General features: G+C 49.2%; 1 protein-coding gene across 1 annotated transcript in view; it reads left to right on the forward strand.

Annotated features, from left to right (window-relative positions):
• The window catches only part of LOC308678452 (outer dynein arm-docking complex subunit 1-like), a 34,443-nt gene extending 32,156 nt beyond the window's left edge, over positions 1-2,287 (forward strand). The window contains exon 16 of the mRNA XM_081345655.1: positions 1,031-2,287. Coding sequence (XP_081201781.1) covers positions 1,031-1,075 — 45 coding nt within the window. The 3' untranslated portion in view covers positions 1,076-2,287. The remainder of the gene's footprint in view (positions 1-1,030) is intronic.
• The last annotated feature ends 13,887 nt before the right edge of the window (positions 2,288-16,174 follow it).

Here is a 16,174-nt window from a genome sequence, read left to right on the forward strand (position 1 = left end):
GTAGAAACATTTTCCTACAAATGCAGTTTGGGGAATTGGTGCCTCAGTTCTTGAAAGTAGGTCATACCTTCTGTCTCAGTTCCTTTCTTCGTATTTGTTGATTAACCTCAACTGTCCAAACTCCTCAGCCATCAAGTAATCCTTCCAACAACAAATCCATACTTCTGCCAGCCCCAAGGAACCTGGTTTCAGAAAAGAGAGTGTGGGGGGTGCTGGTGAGCCTTTGCACCACCAAGGTGCCCTCTGGAACATTGCAAAGCATAAGGGGCTGCAGCAACTCTCGTGCTGAAGCAGCTTTGAGCAGCCACTGGCTGCCTCCTCTCCCACTACTCGGTAGAGATGTGAATCCTGGCAATAGTGTTGGGACTACCGAATCTGGGCTGCAAACATCTGGAAGGCAGCATTTAGCTTTCTCTTTGTTGTTATCTAATAGTTGTTGTTAGTTGCGAAGTCGTGTCTGACCCATCGCGACCCCATGGACAATGTCCCTCCAGGCCTTCCTGTCCTCTACCATCTTCTGGAGTCCATTTAAGCTCACGCCTACTGCTTCAGTGACTCCATCCAGCCACCTCATTCTCTGTCATCTCTTTTTTCTATTGCCTTTAACCTTTCCCAGCATTAGGCTCTTCTCCAGTGAGTCCTTCCTTCTCATTAGGTGGCCAAGGTATTTGAGTTTCAACTTCAGGATCTGGCCTTCTAAAGAGCAGTCAGGGTTGATCTCCTCTAGGACTGACCGGTTTGATCGCCTCGCAGTCCAAGGGACTTGCAGGAGTCTTCTCCAGCACCATAGCTCAAAGGCCTCAATTCTTTGGCACTCAGCCTTTCTTATGGTCCAACTTTCACAGCCATACATTGCAACTGGTAGTCTAGAATTATTATTATTTTCTTTGCAACTCAGATCTGGTACCCCTAAGTCAGCGGTCTTTCACACTAGTCCAAAATAGATGAAATCACCTTTCCCCAGCCAATAGAAACCTGTTTTTTACACTTATTTTTGAACCATAATAGAATGGTTTTCTCTCCCCTCCAGATCCAAAGCAAGGCAGCGGCACTTTCTCTAAAGAAGAGCACGTAATGCGCAGTTCAGTGACTGTATCCTGGGACTAGCACAGACAAGAAATAACCTCAGGCCTCCAGACGTGAATAGGAATCTTAACTGCAGCCTGGGCTAGGCCAGCCAGAGAAGAAAACTGAGGCAAGGTTTGCATTCCAAGTGTGGTTCCTGAAACATTTTTCTTTACACCGTTGCTGTCTGCTGCATCCTTTCTCATGTCTGGAAAGGTTGATGTGGCTGAGTGTAGCCTTCACCCTTGCAGGATCCTTCACGCTGCTGTCGACCATGGAAAAATCTTCCTCCTTCTGCCGAATTGTTCCTTTTCTGGGCTGCTCATGTGATCAGGACAGATGTATTGTGTCAGTGGTACATAATTCATAGCTGTCATACCATCCAAACTGTTTGCTTCCGTGCTGCCTGCTTGTTTATACAGTCTGCCTTTAATTTGACTCCACATTGTCATGCAAAGAGAGAACGCACTGCAACCTTTTTTTGCCTATAGCAGTGGTATTTTACTTTGCCACCGTTCTGGTGAAGGAAGCAAGAATTTCCAGCTTCTAAAATAAGATCCTTTTTTGGAAACAAGTGACCAAATTCCCCCAGCAGCGTTTTGTATCAACAACAGTTCTTTCTATACCCTTAGTCTCCTTAGTTGTCAGAGTGTTTGAGGCCCACAAGGGGTATATTGTGTCTTTTGATGTATCTGAACAGGAATTGGGTTTATTTAAAGCACTTAGCCACATCTTGAACGGGTGTTTCTTTTTTATTTTTTAAAAAAAAAGGGGGGGGGGAAACCTAGCATGTTCCTCAGAGTGTAGTTTTCACCACACGATCATCTAATACGAGGCTGTATCAGTCCCACACAAAGTTCCCATTTACAACTAACTGCCAGCTAGAGTTCCCTCAGTGGCATATGCAAAAAGGTTTTTTTTTTCCCCCAAAGTAACTTGAAAAATACGTGAAAACTGCAGTAATCGAGGAAAGTGTCAAAGGAGAAGTTTCTTCCCTATAGTTATTTTTTCATTCTCTTTAAGCCCCCTTTTTGGAAGAAGTATTTTTTTAAAAAAATAAATAAATTCCCTCATTATTTCAACAACGCTAAAACCACTTCAGCTGTTCCCCAACTCCCAAATGATTTTCCCCTACAGGGCCTCTTATTTCAGGCCTCTTGGCAGAGTCCCAGAAAATTATCTTAGGCAAGGGGTTCCTCTCTCAGAGATGATCATCATGAAAAAAAAATCTTGATAAGTTTCACTGAAGGAAGATAGGTGCTTTCAATTCTGCCATTCCTGTGGTTGTGGAATGCAGGGGTGATGTGTGTATATCTGTGTTTGGGATGGGTGGAGAAGTGGAGACTGGTCCCAGATGTGCTGACACATGCAGACTCCTGTGGCGAGTGAAAAGACTATGTGGTTTTTTGGATGATCACTGTAAATCGAAAGTGGATGATTAAAAGGTTTCATTGACAACACTCCTTTGCTTTTGATGGTTTTCCTGGAGCATTTGCTGGTCTTTCGGGAGGTAATTTCCCTGCTCATCCGAATTAGGAGCAACTGATCATTGATGCTAAGCCCTGCAACTAATTTGCAACGGAAGAACCAAAGTTTAAGCATCCCCTATGGAAAAATGTTACCGTATTTTTCAGACCATAAGACGCCCTTTTCCCCCCCAAAGTGGGGGGGGAAACAAGGGTGCGTCTTATGGTCCGAAGGTGATCCGTATGGCCAGCCCCAACCTCCGCAAGTGAAAGCAAGGGAGATTGCAATTGGCTCCTGCAATCTCCCTGCGGCCCGGCTTTCTCTTGCAGAAGGCAGGCTGAAACGGAGCAAGGAATGCGAATCGGCCGATCTCGTGCTCCTGCATTCTCCTCCGCTCGGTTTCAGCTTCTCTTGCTACAAGAGAAAGCAGGCTGAAACAAAGCAAGGGAGATTCCCTCGCTCCGTTTCAGCCTGCTTTCTCTTGTAGCAAGAAAGGCTGAAACCGAGCGGAGGAGAATGCAGGAGTGCGAGATCGGCCGATTCGCATTCCTTGCTCCGTTTCAGCCTGCCTTCTGCAAGAGAAAGCCGGGCCGCAGGGCTGCCTCCGTAGGTACTGCTCTAACGCGGAGAGGGAAGGACAAAGAGGGAGGGAAGGAAGGAAAGAAGGAAGGGACAATGGGAGAGGGAGGGAGAGAGAGAGGGAGGGAGAAAGAGAAAAATAGAGAGAGAGAAAGGGAGAGAAGGAGAAAGAAAGAGGGAGGGAAACAGGAAGAGGGAGAAATAGAGGGAAAGAGAAAAATAGAGAGGGAGAAGGAGAAAAAGGGAGGGAAACAGGGAGAGAGAAAGAGAGAAATAGAGGGAAAGAGAAAAATAGGGAAAGAAGGAAAGGGAAAGAGAAAGAAGGAGAGGAGAAAGAAAGAGGGAGGGGGAGAGAGGGAGAGAAAGAGAAGGAGAGAAATTAAATTAGTAACATGATTGTTAAGTGAATCTGGTTTCCCCACTAACTTTGCTTGTCAGAAGGTTGCAAAAGGCAATCACATGACCCTGGAACAATGTGACCATCATAAATATGAATCGATTGCCAAGCATCAGAATGTAAATCACATGACCCTGGGGATGCTGCAACGGTCATAAGTGTGAAAAATGGTCATAAGTCACTTTTTTCAGTGTCGTAACTTTGAACGGTCACTAAGTGAATCATTGTAAGTCGAGGACTACCTGTACTTTATCATTTTTTTCCTTTTTTAGGGGGGGGGGGCGTCAAGTTTTTGACACGTTGCTGGGTGACATTGCCTTGTCCTAAAAGTGGTACAATGGATGAAAAGGTTGAAAAGCCCCGTTTTAGTATACTGGTACTATTTGGTTCAGAATATTTTTTTTCTTGTTTTCCTGCTCTAAAAACTGGGTGCGTCTTATGGTCAGGTGCGTCTTATGGTCCGAAAAATACGGTAATTTGAAGAAAAGCTCTGCCATAGCACTGAGTTTGGGTTCATATAATATGCTAGGCCTTTAACCCTGATTAACAAAACACAACTGTGGTGTTCATATAATACGCTGTGACCCAACAAGAAAACTTATCTAACTGTAATGATGTAGCTTCTCACAATACACTAAAGCAATGATTGATCTGCCATAATACAACTAAACCACAAATTACCTAATGCCGTTTAGCCTAATCTAGTATGTTGTATGAACACATGAGCATGTTTGCATAATATTGGCATAGTTTAGCATTAATGGTGGTAAACCCAGGGGATATAAATGTAACGAGCAAGCAAAGGATTAAATAATACGCACTAAATTATGCAATTGACATTGTTTATACACACACACAAACCTTGTGCACCTAACAATGTTCTCAACCTGTAGTATCTAAAGTCCCATTGTTGGGAAAATAGGGTCCCATCAAGGGACAGCCACAAAGCTCATTTTATCCCAAGAAGTAATATATGTCTAGAGTATTATATTATTTAACTTTTTAAGGACATACAAAAAAACCATAATAATGCTACCAACAATAATTTTCATTGCTATAACTAAAGCACTGAGAGTTCATTGGGGCTGTTAAGCCCAACAATTTGGTCTTCCATTCAATTGTATCTGATTCTTGGAGATCGCTATAGTCAAAATCTTTTGTTAACCAAACCTGTGACTTGACTTTCACGCCAAAACCCAACACGTCTCATGACTCAGTTTCATTTGCTCAAATGACTATCCTGAAAAGGGTCAATTTTGCTTCTCTTATGAAGGAGGTGCCATGTCTCATCTGTTGAGTTTGGCATATTAATGCGTGAAAGCTGCAGCATTCTTAGAAAACAAGCAAAGTAAGATTGGATGTAATTTGCTTCTCTCCGTTTCTGACTGGTTCATATCTGTGCAACTTGGAGAGGACTCCTTCATATTTCTTGGTTACTTTAAACCAGGGCTTTTTTTGTCATAGAATGCTCAGAACGGAGTTCCGGCACCTTTTTTGGATGGAAGCTTGTAGGGTAGGCAAGGCAGGCTGTATGACATGTGTGAGTTCCGGCACCTTTTTCTTTTACAAAAAAAGCACTGCTTTAAACCAAATCTACGTTTATTTTAAACCAAATCTATAGATGTAGGCCAATAGTGTTGGAACTATTTCTTGAAGAAGGAATAGTTTGTTTTGCAACTATTTGGATGTCTGGAGAGGGGCAGGGTTGTGTTAAAAAAAATATGATCCTTCTCTGATGGCACGATTGTGGCCACTATCTTGAATTTTTTTGACATGTAACCTTATGTATCCAGTGTTTTTTTTCCCCCAGAGGACTAACTGCTCTTTTAGTCCTGTTTGGAAGCCACACTAGATTAAGATTAAACTGGCCTCTTCATGAAATAAGTAGGCAACAGTATCCAATTCAATTTACATACACGTTGTCGGGCCCGGCATGCCCGACATTCAGAGGGGCCGCGGAGCGACCTACCGGGCCCCGAAATCCACCGCTGGCGCCCGCGGTCTCTCGAAAAGCCGGCCGCCGTGACAGTCCAGCAACCGCCCGCCCGACGCCCGGGGAGGCCACGGAGCGACCTACCAGCCTCCAGGGACAGCTGCCAGCGCCCGCGCCTCCCCAACGAGCTACCGGCCTCCGGGAACAGCCGCCAGCGCCCGCGCCTTCCCAACAAGCCGGAACGGAGAGCAGCCGAGGAGACGGCGCAGCGGCCACCCGCCCATCTGTTGGAGAGGCCGCGGAGCGACCTGCCGGCCTTCAGGAGCAGCCGCCAGCGCCCGCGCCTCTCTAACGAGCTAGAGAGAAGCGCCCATCAGCTGGGGAGGCCGCGGAGCAACCCGCCGGCCCCCGGAAGCAGCCGACGAGTCGGGGAGGAGTGCGCCCGCCGAGTCGGCTCAGCGGCCACCCGCCCGGCACCTGGAGAGGCCACAGGGTGTCTCGCCGGGCCCCGGGAACAAGCCAGGGAAGGGCGCGGTCGCCGACGCGGCCCAGCAGCCTCCGGGGCCGTCCAGAAGGCCAGGGAGCGGCCATACGGTGGAGCAGCCAGTGGTTGTCCAGCGCCCGAGCGGCAGAACAAGGACGGGCGCCAGGGTGGATCAGGAGGCAGCAGCAGAGTCTACCGGCGGGACGGGGAGGGGCTCAGGACGCAACTCACGGCGGTCTGGGGACCTGAGGGGGGAGGCGGAAATGTGCGGAGCTCTGGGGGAAAGGAGGGTGGTTTGGGCTGGGGGGTGGCTTACCGGCTGCAACGGTGGTGGGACGGGGCCAGGGAGGATACGTACCTGGGGGCGGGTGCCAAAGGGTGGGAACCAAGGGGGGCGGTAGTTAAGTAGGGTGAGGGCATAGTGAAGCAATTAAGGGTGTGGTGGTGGGTGTCGGCTTTGCCAGCTATTTAACAGCGTTGATTGTGCTGTGGAATCAACGCTGACTTCGTCTGTCTTCGAGCGACTGTTTGTGAAGATAATAAACGTGGCTCAGGAGAACCAGCTCCCGTTCCGGATTCATTCTTTTTGGTGGTTCGCCGGACGGGGGGCTGAAAGTAAGTCAGCGTTGATTCCACAGCACAATCAACGCTGTTAAATAGCCGGCAAAGCCGACACCCACCCACCCACCCAACAGAGAGCACTGGACAGGTGACAGAGGAGGGTTTGAACCAGGCAATCCAAAGGGCCCTGCAGGAGGACGCTTGGCTGCGGAGTTATCCGGGACTGTTGACTATGCGGGAAGGCTTGGCGTGGCATGGATCACGTTTGTATGTACCTGAAACGGTGCGGCCACGGGTTCTTTTTGGCTGTCACGACACCAAGCAGGCGGGACATTTCGGGTTTGTGAAAACTTTACATCTGGCACGCCGTCAATTCTGGTGGCCCCGCATGAAGAGCGACATCGAGGAGTATGTACGGCGTTGCCATGTTTGTGCTACTACAAAACCTCAGGTTGGGAAGCCTTTGGGGCTGCTGCAGCAGGTGGCTGACCCGACTCGGCCATGGCAAGACATAGCCATGGACTTTGTCGTGGACCTCCCAGAGAGCAAGGGTCACACCGTCATTTGGACAGTTGTCGACCTGTTTTCCAAGCAGGCACACTTTGTTCCTTGTAAGGGATTGCCATCAGCTCGTCGGCTGGTATGGCTGTTTATTACACATGTGTACCGATTGCACGGGGTGCCGCGCCGTGTGATCTCGGACAGAGGGGTGCAGTTCACGGCTCGGTTTTGGAGAGAATTCCTGCGTCATATCGGCTCGTCGCAGGGGCTGAGTACGGCCTATCACCCCAGCACCAACGGGGCCGCAGAACGTGCCAACGCCGCCGTAGAACGGTATCTACGGAGCTACGTTTCTTTCCAACAGACTGACTGGGTGGACCTGTTACCGCTCGCCAAAGTGGCGTACAATAATGCGGTTCATAGCAGTACTGGCTTCTCTCCATACCGGGTGGTCACCGGCCATGAATTCGTCCCCTTCGCTGAATGCACCTAGGAGGAGGGGCCTACGTGCTCACCGCAGGAATGGATGCGACAAATCAAGGCCGCATGGGGGGCTGCAAAGGAAGCATTAGATCGGTCCGCCGCTGCGACCATGGCACAGGCAGACAAGAAACGGAGGCCTTTTGTTACACCGCGGGTGGGGGACCTGGTTTACTTGTCCACCAAGTATTTACGGTTACAGGTCCCGTGCCGCAAGCTAGGACCAAAGTACCTCGGGCCGTTCCGGGTGGTGCAGGTGGTAAACCCAGTTACGGTGCGACTGCGGTTGCCGAAGTTCTTGGGTAAGATCCACCCGGTATTTCACAGTAGCCTGCTAAAACCTGCTCCCGCGGCCACTGCAGCGGCTGGGGAGGGGGCCCCCGGACCAGTACATGCTGATCAGTACGAGGTGCAGGAGGTATTGGACTCCAGGGTGCGGAGGGGCGCCATACAGTATCTTCTTCGGTGGAAGGGGTACCCGGTGGAGGAGGCAACGTGGGTGTCGGGGGAAGACGTTCATGCTCCACGCTTAGTTCGGGCATTCCACCGTGCTCACCCTAACAGGCCGGGAGGTAGGGGAAACGGTGGTGTATGCGGGGTGAATGATTGTGTGACTTTGCTCTCTACATCTGCAGGAGGACCCTTGGTAGGGGGGGCGGCATGTCGGGCCCGGCACGCCCGACATTCAGAGGGGCCGCGGAGCGACCTACCGGGCCCCGAAATCCACCGCTGGCACCCGCGGTCTCTCGAAAAGCCGGCCGCCGCGACAGTCCAGCAACCGCCCGCCCGACGCCCAGGGAGGCCACGGAGCGACCTACCAGCCTCCAGGGACAGCTGCCAGCGCCCGCGCCTCCCCAACGAGCTACCGGCCTCCGGGAACAGCCGCCAGCGCCCGCGCCTTCCCAACAAGCCGGAACGGAGAGCAGCCGAGGAGACGGCGCAGCGGCCACCCGCCCATCTGTTGGAGAGGCCACGGAGCGACCTGCCGGCCTTCAGGAGCAGCCGCCAGCGCCCGCGCCTCTCTAACGAGCTAGAGAGAAGCGCCCATCAGCTGGGGAGGCCGCGGAGCAACCCGCCGGCCCCCGGAAGCAGCCGACGAGTCGGGGAGGAGTGCGCCCGCCGAGTCGGCTCAGCGGCCACCCGCCTGGCACCTGGAGAGGCCACAGGGTGTCTCGCCGGGCCCCGGGAACAAGCCAGGGAAGGGCGCGGTCGCCGACGCGGCCCAGCAGCCTCTGGGGCCGTCCAGAAGGCCGGGGAGCGGCCATACGGTGGAGCAGCCAGTGGTTGTCCAGCGCCCGAGCGGCAGAACAAGGACGGGCGCCAGGGTGGATCAGGAGGCAGCAGCAGAGTCTACCGGCGGGACGGGGAGGGGCTCAGGACGCAACTCACGGCGGTCTGGGGACCTGAGGGGGGAGGCAAAAATGTGCGGAGCTCTGGGGGAAAGGAGGGTGGTTTGGGCTGGGGGGTGGCTTACCGGCTGCAACGGTGGTGGGACGGGGCCAGGGAGGATACGTACCTGGGGGCGGGTGCCAAAGGGTGGGAACCAAGGGGGGCGGTAGTTAAGTAGGGTGAGGGCATAGTGAAGCAATTAAGGGTGTGGTGGTGGGTGTCGGCTTTGCCGGCTATTTAACAGCGTTGATTGTGCTGTGGAATCAACGCTGACTTCGTCTGTCTTCGAGCGACTGTTTGTGAAGATAATAAACGTGGCTCAGGAGAACCAGCTCCCGTTCCGGATTCATTCTTTTTGGTGGTTCGTCAGACGGGGGGCTGAAACACGTGAAAAAGTCAGCATCCTGATCTAAACTGGCTGGAGTAATGCACTAGGTGAGAGTTTTAATCAGCACCTTAATCCACAAAAGACACAGGTTCTGTTTGGCAGTGGGTTCATTTGTCAAATGGTTTTCATCCTATTCTAAGGGTCACATCTTCAAAAGCAGTGTTGCTCAGTTTTATGAACTTTAAAGTCTTCTCCAGGTATCTGTTCCTTGCAAGACAAAAGTAGGTGACTGCTGAGATAGAGCCTTGGTAGTGATGGTGTCCCATTTATGCAGCACCAACTCCAAATAATTTTGCCTGGCATCGATATTATGGTCTCTGAAGTTTCAGGCAAAGACCTTTTTTTTATTTTCCTATCATTTTAAGAACCATTCTGCCTTTTCCAACTTAACTATTTTATTGCTCCAGTACTGTGATTTTATCTTGCAATTACAACATCAAATAACTGCAGCTGATCCTGGTTTTTATTTTTACACGTAGTGCTCTTCTCCATACAGATGTTATTGTTTTGATTGTTTTTATAGTTGTGCTTTTTTACAGTTTTTATATACTGCCCACAAAACTCCCTACTATCAGGCTGCATAAAGGAACAATAAACAAGAGTTATAATTGCAGATTGCTGTGTGGTTAAAAAGAAATGTCTAAACCACAGTCTGATTCATAGTGTGCATTTGTACAACATGACAAATAGATTATGATTTAGAGTGCCATTTCTGTTGGCAAAGTTCATCCACCACACCAAGCCATGATACTCACATAACGTCTGAGTTCACCTAACTAGCTTAATCCAGCCCATTTCAGTTTTACTGCCAGTTCTAAATACAAAGCAGTGTCTCCAAGTGCCAAGGATCTTTTGGAAATGACTCATTTTTATAAAGAGCAATTTTGACCAATTGTGGAAAGAGGTCAAGCCTTCTTGTAGGACTGTTTATTAGCCACAAGGTGTCAGCCATATTCTCACTTTTTGGAAAAAGTAAGCTGTGGAGTTAGAATGACAAAATGCACAATTGGGAGGAGAACATTGTGGTCAGTTGGAACAAGGAAAACAGGGCAGTGGTTTAGGAAGCCAGGAAAACTATAGTTGAGTAAAATTCCTAGGTTCTTGGACCAGCCTCCATTAAACAGAAGCAAGAACTTCTTCTGCCAGATTTGGATCAAAATACTAGACCAAGGGACTTCAACTCCCAGAATAACTTGTTTCAGATATGTCCTTTTGATGTTGCCATCTTCATGTTCCCATACCAGAAGCAAGACATCTTTGATATTTTCAGCTGTATTGATGTTACAGTCGTATTTTCTCCTAATTTCTCTTCCATCCGAGAGCAGCTTCAGGTTATATAGAATTGGTTAGCCTGTCCTCCATTTGGGTATTGCATAGGTTTGAAACAGGCACAACAGAGGCTGGACAGAGACCATCAATGTGAATATATATCAGGTGGGTGTAGTATTCTACTGATCCAAGGGGTAATATGCATTTTGGAGCTTCTACTAAGACATCAGGTTGGACAAGAAAACCTCTAAGGCCCTTTCCAGGTCTGTTGTTCTGAATTCTGAATACAGCTAATAAAGGGTTTCCCAATCTTGGCAACCTTAAGGTGCATGGACTTCATCTCCCAGAATTCCCCAGCTTGCATGGATGGCTGTGGAATCCTGTGAATTGGAAGTCCATGCATTTTAAAGCTGCCTAGGTTGGGAAACCCTGTACTAACAGGAGAAATAAAAACGTAAGCAAATCCACTGCTCCCAAATTTGGAAGCTTTGTAGGGTACTCATGGGTGTTACAGGGAGGGTCAGAAAAGTCAAGATGGTATCCACAACCACACAATTATAGCCTGATCCTTTTCTGCTGTTGCATGTACAATGACCACAAGGAGGAGGTCTGGCTTCACTCGTGCAGTTTGTCAGCCCTTCTCACTATTTTTAACTCCCTCTGGGGACCTTCCTGTTAGCACTGCAACCAGCAGCTAGAAATAGACCTGCCCTCCCCAAATTAGTTTAACCCCTTTTTAAAATCATATGCTCCTGTGGCAGGAGGTTCCCCAAGATACTTCAATACAATCTCAACTTATGACCACAATTGGGACCAGTATTTCTGTTCTAAGCAAGGCAGTTGTTAAGTAAGTCATGCCCAATTCCACGACCTTTTTTGCCATGTTTAAGCGCAGGGGTCTTCAAACTTGGCCCTTTTATGACTTGTGGACTTCAACTCCCAGAATTCCTCAGCTTGGCTGAGGAATTCTGGGAGTTGAAGTCCACAAGTCATAAAAGGGCCAAGTTTGAAGACCCCTGTTTAATCAGTATACTGAGCCTTGGTGGAGCAGTGGGCTAATGCCTCCTTAAGTAACACCAGCTGCCTGCAATTAGTGCAGGTTCGCATCCCACCAGGCTCAAGGTTGACTCAGCCTTCCATCCTTCCAAGGTAGGTAAAATGAGGACCCAGATTGTTGGGGGCAATTAAGCTGACTTTGTAATAATGCCGCTTGGGGGGGCCGAAAGCCCTAATAAGCAGGCATATACATAGAATGAAGGCTATTGCTAAGCACATTGGTTTGTGCTTAAATTGTAAGCTGCCCTGAGTCTTCGGAGAAGGGCGGGATATAAATGGGATTAAAATAAAAAAATAAATAAAAATTAAATGACTCACGTGATGACTAAGTAAATCCAGCTTCCGCCCCCCCCATTGACTTACCTTGTCAGGAGTCCTCTGGGCAGCTCACGAATGGTGATCACATGACCCCAAGATTTTGCAGCCATCATAAATATACTGCTCAAAAAAATAAAGGGAACAGAAAATAAGACATCCTACTATTAAATACAGTACATTGTGTTGTTTGAGTGTTCCCTTTGTTTTTTTGAGCAGTATACATGCCAGTTGCCAAGTGCACGAATTTGATCATGTGACCATGGGGCTGCTGCAGCAGCCATAAATGTGAGACCCCGTTGAAAGTCACTTTTCTTAACTTTGAAATGGTCGCTAAATGAATGGTTGTTAAGTCGAGGACTAACTGTAAGTCTTTTTGTTGTTGTTGTTCATTCCAAATCGCTGCCTGCCAGTGCCACCGGATAAGCAAACGTCTCTCTTTTTTTTTTTTTTACTACAGGTAAATAAAAGTTCTGTGTATTTATAGCTTCATTAACTTCAACAATGCCTTCTTTCACCTTAAATCAAAAGCTCCAATGCGTTTTACCCTTTTTTTCCTTTGCTCCATCCTTCTCCCTTTGATCATTTTGGCTGGTATTTACAGCACTTTCCTCAGCTTTGGTCTTTATAACAAACGACTTGCTCTTTTTGTCTCTGTGCTGTTCTCCTTGCTGAGAAACAGAGAAAAACTAAGGTTAGAGAGAAACCATGGTGAGATTTCTCCAGCGTGCCCAGTTACAGGCTGGGTCAATTATAGTCAAAGCATCTTCCCTGGAATGTCCTCTTTTCTAAAGAACAGTGGGCTTATTCACAATCATTTTCTCCTCCTTTGGGTTTCTTTTAAAAGGAATACAAAATGGGATGTAAGCAGGCAAACAAGAAACGGTCTTTTAAAAGGTGTAGCAGAACGAAGTACAGAGCCAGGGTAATTCAGATTCAGAATAACAGAGATGGAAGGGACCTTGGAGGTCTTCTAGTCCAACCCCCTGCTCAAGCAGGAGACCCTATACCAGGGGTAGGCAACCTCGGCTCTTTTATGATTCATGGACTTCAACTCCCAGAATTCCTGAGTCAGCTATGCTGACTCAGGAATTCTGGGAGTTGAAGTCCATGAGTCATAAAACAGCCGTGGTTGCCTACCCCTGCCCTATACCATTCCAGACAAGTGGCTGTCCAGTCTCTTCTTAAAAGCCTCCAGTGATGGAGCAACCACAACTTCTGAAGCAGACATGTCAAACACAAGGCCCGGGGGCCAGATCCGGAAGTGGTTTCATGTGGCCCGCGAAGCCATCCTGGAAACAATGAGGGAACGGCCCCTGCTGCCTTGGCCCAGGCCAGCTGGGAGCCAATGTACAATTTCGTGGTGGTCATCTATGCTGAAATACATTCAGTCTTAGCTCCACAAGGCCCTCTGGAAACAGTGTGGGACCGGCCCATGCCACGTCGGCACTGCCCCCTGGGCGCAAGCTGGGGAGGTATCACCCTTTGTGAGGAATGAAGAAATGCACCATTGCCTGGAAGTGGCCAGCATGTGACCCTGCCTACTTTGGGCAGTGTCGCGCTTCTCTTCAGATTTGTGCCATCCGGCTCAGCCTCTCGGCACTGTCAGGAAAGTGCCCCACTGCCTGCCAAAACCGGGCAGGCTGGGAGCTTGGCAGCATTGTGCAGGTAACATCGACTCTCATGCTGCTCATGGCATCCCATCCCCCAGAGCCCACCAAGCCGGATATGTGAAGTAGGCGAGGGCCACGTGCTGGCCACTTCCAGGCAATGGTGCATTTCTTCATTCCTCACGAAGGATGACACTTCCCCAGCTGCGTTTCTTGCCTGTTTTTCTCCCTGCCTCATCTCAAATATTTTCCCACCACTCAAAGGACGGAAGGAAGGTGAGGGAGGTTCTGAGGGAAGTCCTGCCTTAGTCCTTCCCTGCTGCCCTTTCACCATCCCCTTGCCCCCTCCTCCTGGCCTATCCTAGGGGGTCTCCAATCCTATTGCTAAGGAAGGTTTGGATACAAAGCCAGGTTTCCTCACATGGAGAGGGAGTGGGCCTCCCTCTTGACTTTGCCCTCATACCCATCATGAGCAACCTGGCTAAGGAGAGCAAGCACAGCAGCAGCAGCCATGAGGAGGAGATAGGTGCAGCTGGGCACCACCTTGAGGAAGTGGAGCTGGGCTTAGTGCCGTGGGTGCTTGATGGCTGGGCTGGGCATTTGACCTCCACGCCACCGTCCAACCCCGCCCCTCAGGCCTGAGAGGAACAGTGAGGCTCCTCCAGTGGACCATGCCTTGGCACTTGCCCCGGTCCCATCTCCTTCTGCCAGAGACCCTCAGATCTGTCCCACTCCTGCCCAGGCCCCCATTGGCACCTTTGATGTGAATGATGTAGAGCTGGCCACGCCCACCCAGTAGGCCACACCCACCCGGCCTGCCAAGGGCAACTGCAATGCTGATGCGGCCCTCAATGAAATTGAGTTTGACACCCCTGTTCTGAAGGCAAGCCTGATTTATTGGTTAATTGTCCTCACTGTTAGGAAATTTCTCCTTAATTCCAGGTTGCTTCTCTCCTTGATCAGTTTCCAGCCATTGCTTCTTGTCCTGCCTTCAGGTACTTTGGAGAATTAGCTTGACTCCTTCTTCTTTGTGGCAGCCGTCAAATATTGGAACGCTGCTGTCATGTCGCCCCTCATCCTTCTCTTCACTAGATATATCCAATCCCTGCAACCGTTTTTCATGTTTCATTCAACTATAGATAGTCCTCGAGTTATGACCACAATTGGAACAGAATTCCTCTTGCTAAGCAAGGCAGTTGTTAAGTGAGTCACGTACGACTTTTACTTTGTTAAGTGAATCACTGCAGTTAAGTGAATCACCCTGTCATTAAGCAAATCTAGCTTCTCCCATAAGCTCTGCTTGTTGGAAGTCAGCTGAGAAGGTCACACATGGAGATGATATGACCTGGGACATTGCACCTGTCGTAAGCACATCCTGTTTGCCAAGCACCAAAATTTTGATCATGTGACTGAGCAAGCTGTGATGGTTGTAAGTGCAAGGACCTGTAAGCCACATTCTTTAAAATTGATGCAACGTTGGTCACAAAATGAACAGTTCTAAGCCATAGACTACATGTATCCCTTGTGCCATAAGCTCCACAGGTAAATTATGGAGAAGCCCTGCTGTCACATAACACACTCTGTTTTTTAAAGTTGACAATTTTAAGATGTGTGGACTTCAACTCCCAGAATTCCCCAGCACACACATTAAAAGTTGCTACTTTTGAAAAAAAACACTGAACTAAACCAACAAACACATAACCCCACTCAGGAAGAATCATCTTTCTGCTCCCTTGCAAGGCCAAGGAGAAATGAGCAGTCCAGGGGTAACGATAAAATCGTATCGTTCAAAAGTTTAAGACTCAAGAACGCTCTTCAGCGCTCTTTTTCAAAAGCATGAGTCGATTGTGACCTCTCGTTTGGACTACTGCAACGCTCTCTACATGGGGCTGCCCTTGAAGACCACTCGGAGGCTCCAACTGGTACAGAATGCAGCCGCGAGAGTTGTGCTGGGAGTTTCCCTACACTCCCATGTTACACCTCTGCTCTGTGAGCTGCATTGGCTTCCAGTTGTCTTCCGGGTGAGATTCAAGGTGCTGGTAATGACCTACAAAGCCCTACATGGCATGGGTCTGGAATACCTTGGGGAGCACCTGCGGCCGGCATCAACTTCCCTCCACCCAGTACGCTCCCACAGAGAGGGCCTCCTCAGGGTGCCACCGGTCAAAGAATGCCGACTGGTGACCCCCAGGGGGAGGGCGTTCTCTGTGGGCACCCTGGATTTATGGAACCATCTTCCGGTTGAGCTCCGGATGGCGCCCGACCTCCGCTCCTTCCGGCGCGATCTAAAGACTTATCTCTTCAAACAAGCTGGCCTGGTCTGATGGGATGGGGTTGGGTTTTATTACTTTTAATGTGTTTTAACCTATTAAGAGTTGTGGGCATTTTGTTTAATCTCTTTTTAATTTTTGTATTTTGTCTTTTAACATGTACTGCCCTGTTCACCGCCCTGAGTCCTTCGGGAGAAGGGCGGTATACAAATAAAATGAATAATAATAAATAATAATAATTGTAACGGCGAACGGTCAGTAAATCAACTGTTGTAAGTCGAGGACTAGCTCTGTTTCCCAACCCGCCGGACGGAAGGCACTGCTCCAGGAAGGCACTGCTCCAAGATGCGGCGGTGGGTGCCGACTCCCCCCACCCACCCACCCACCCCACCTCCGCCGGTTCAAAAGCA

Source organism: Vipera berus (genome assembly GCF_964194415.1).
Source record: "Vipera berus genome assembly, chromosome: Z".
NCBI lineage: Eukaryota > Metazoa > Chordata > Lepidosauria > Squamata > Viperidae > Vipera > Vipera berus.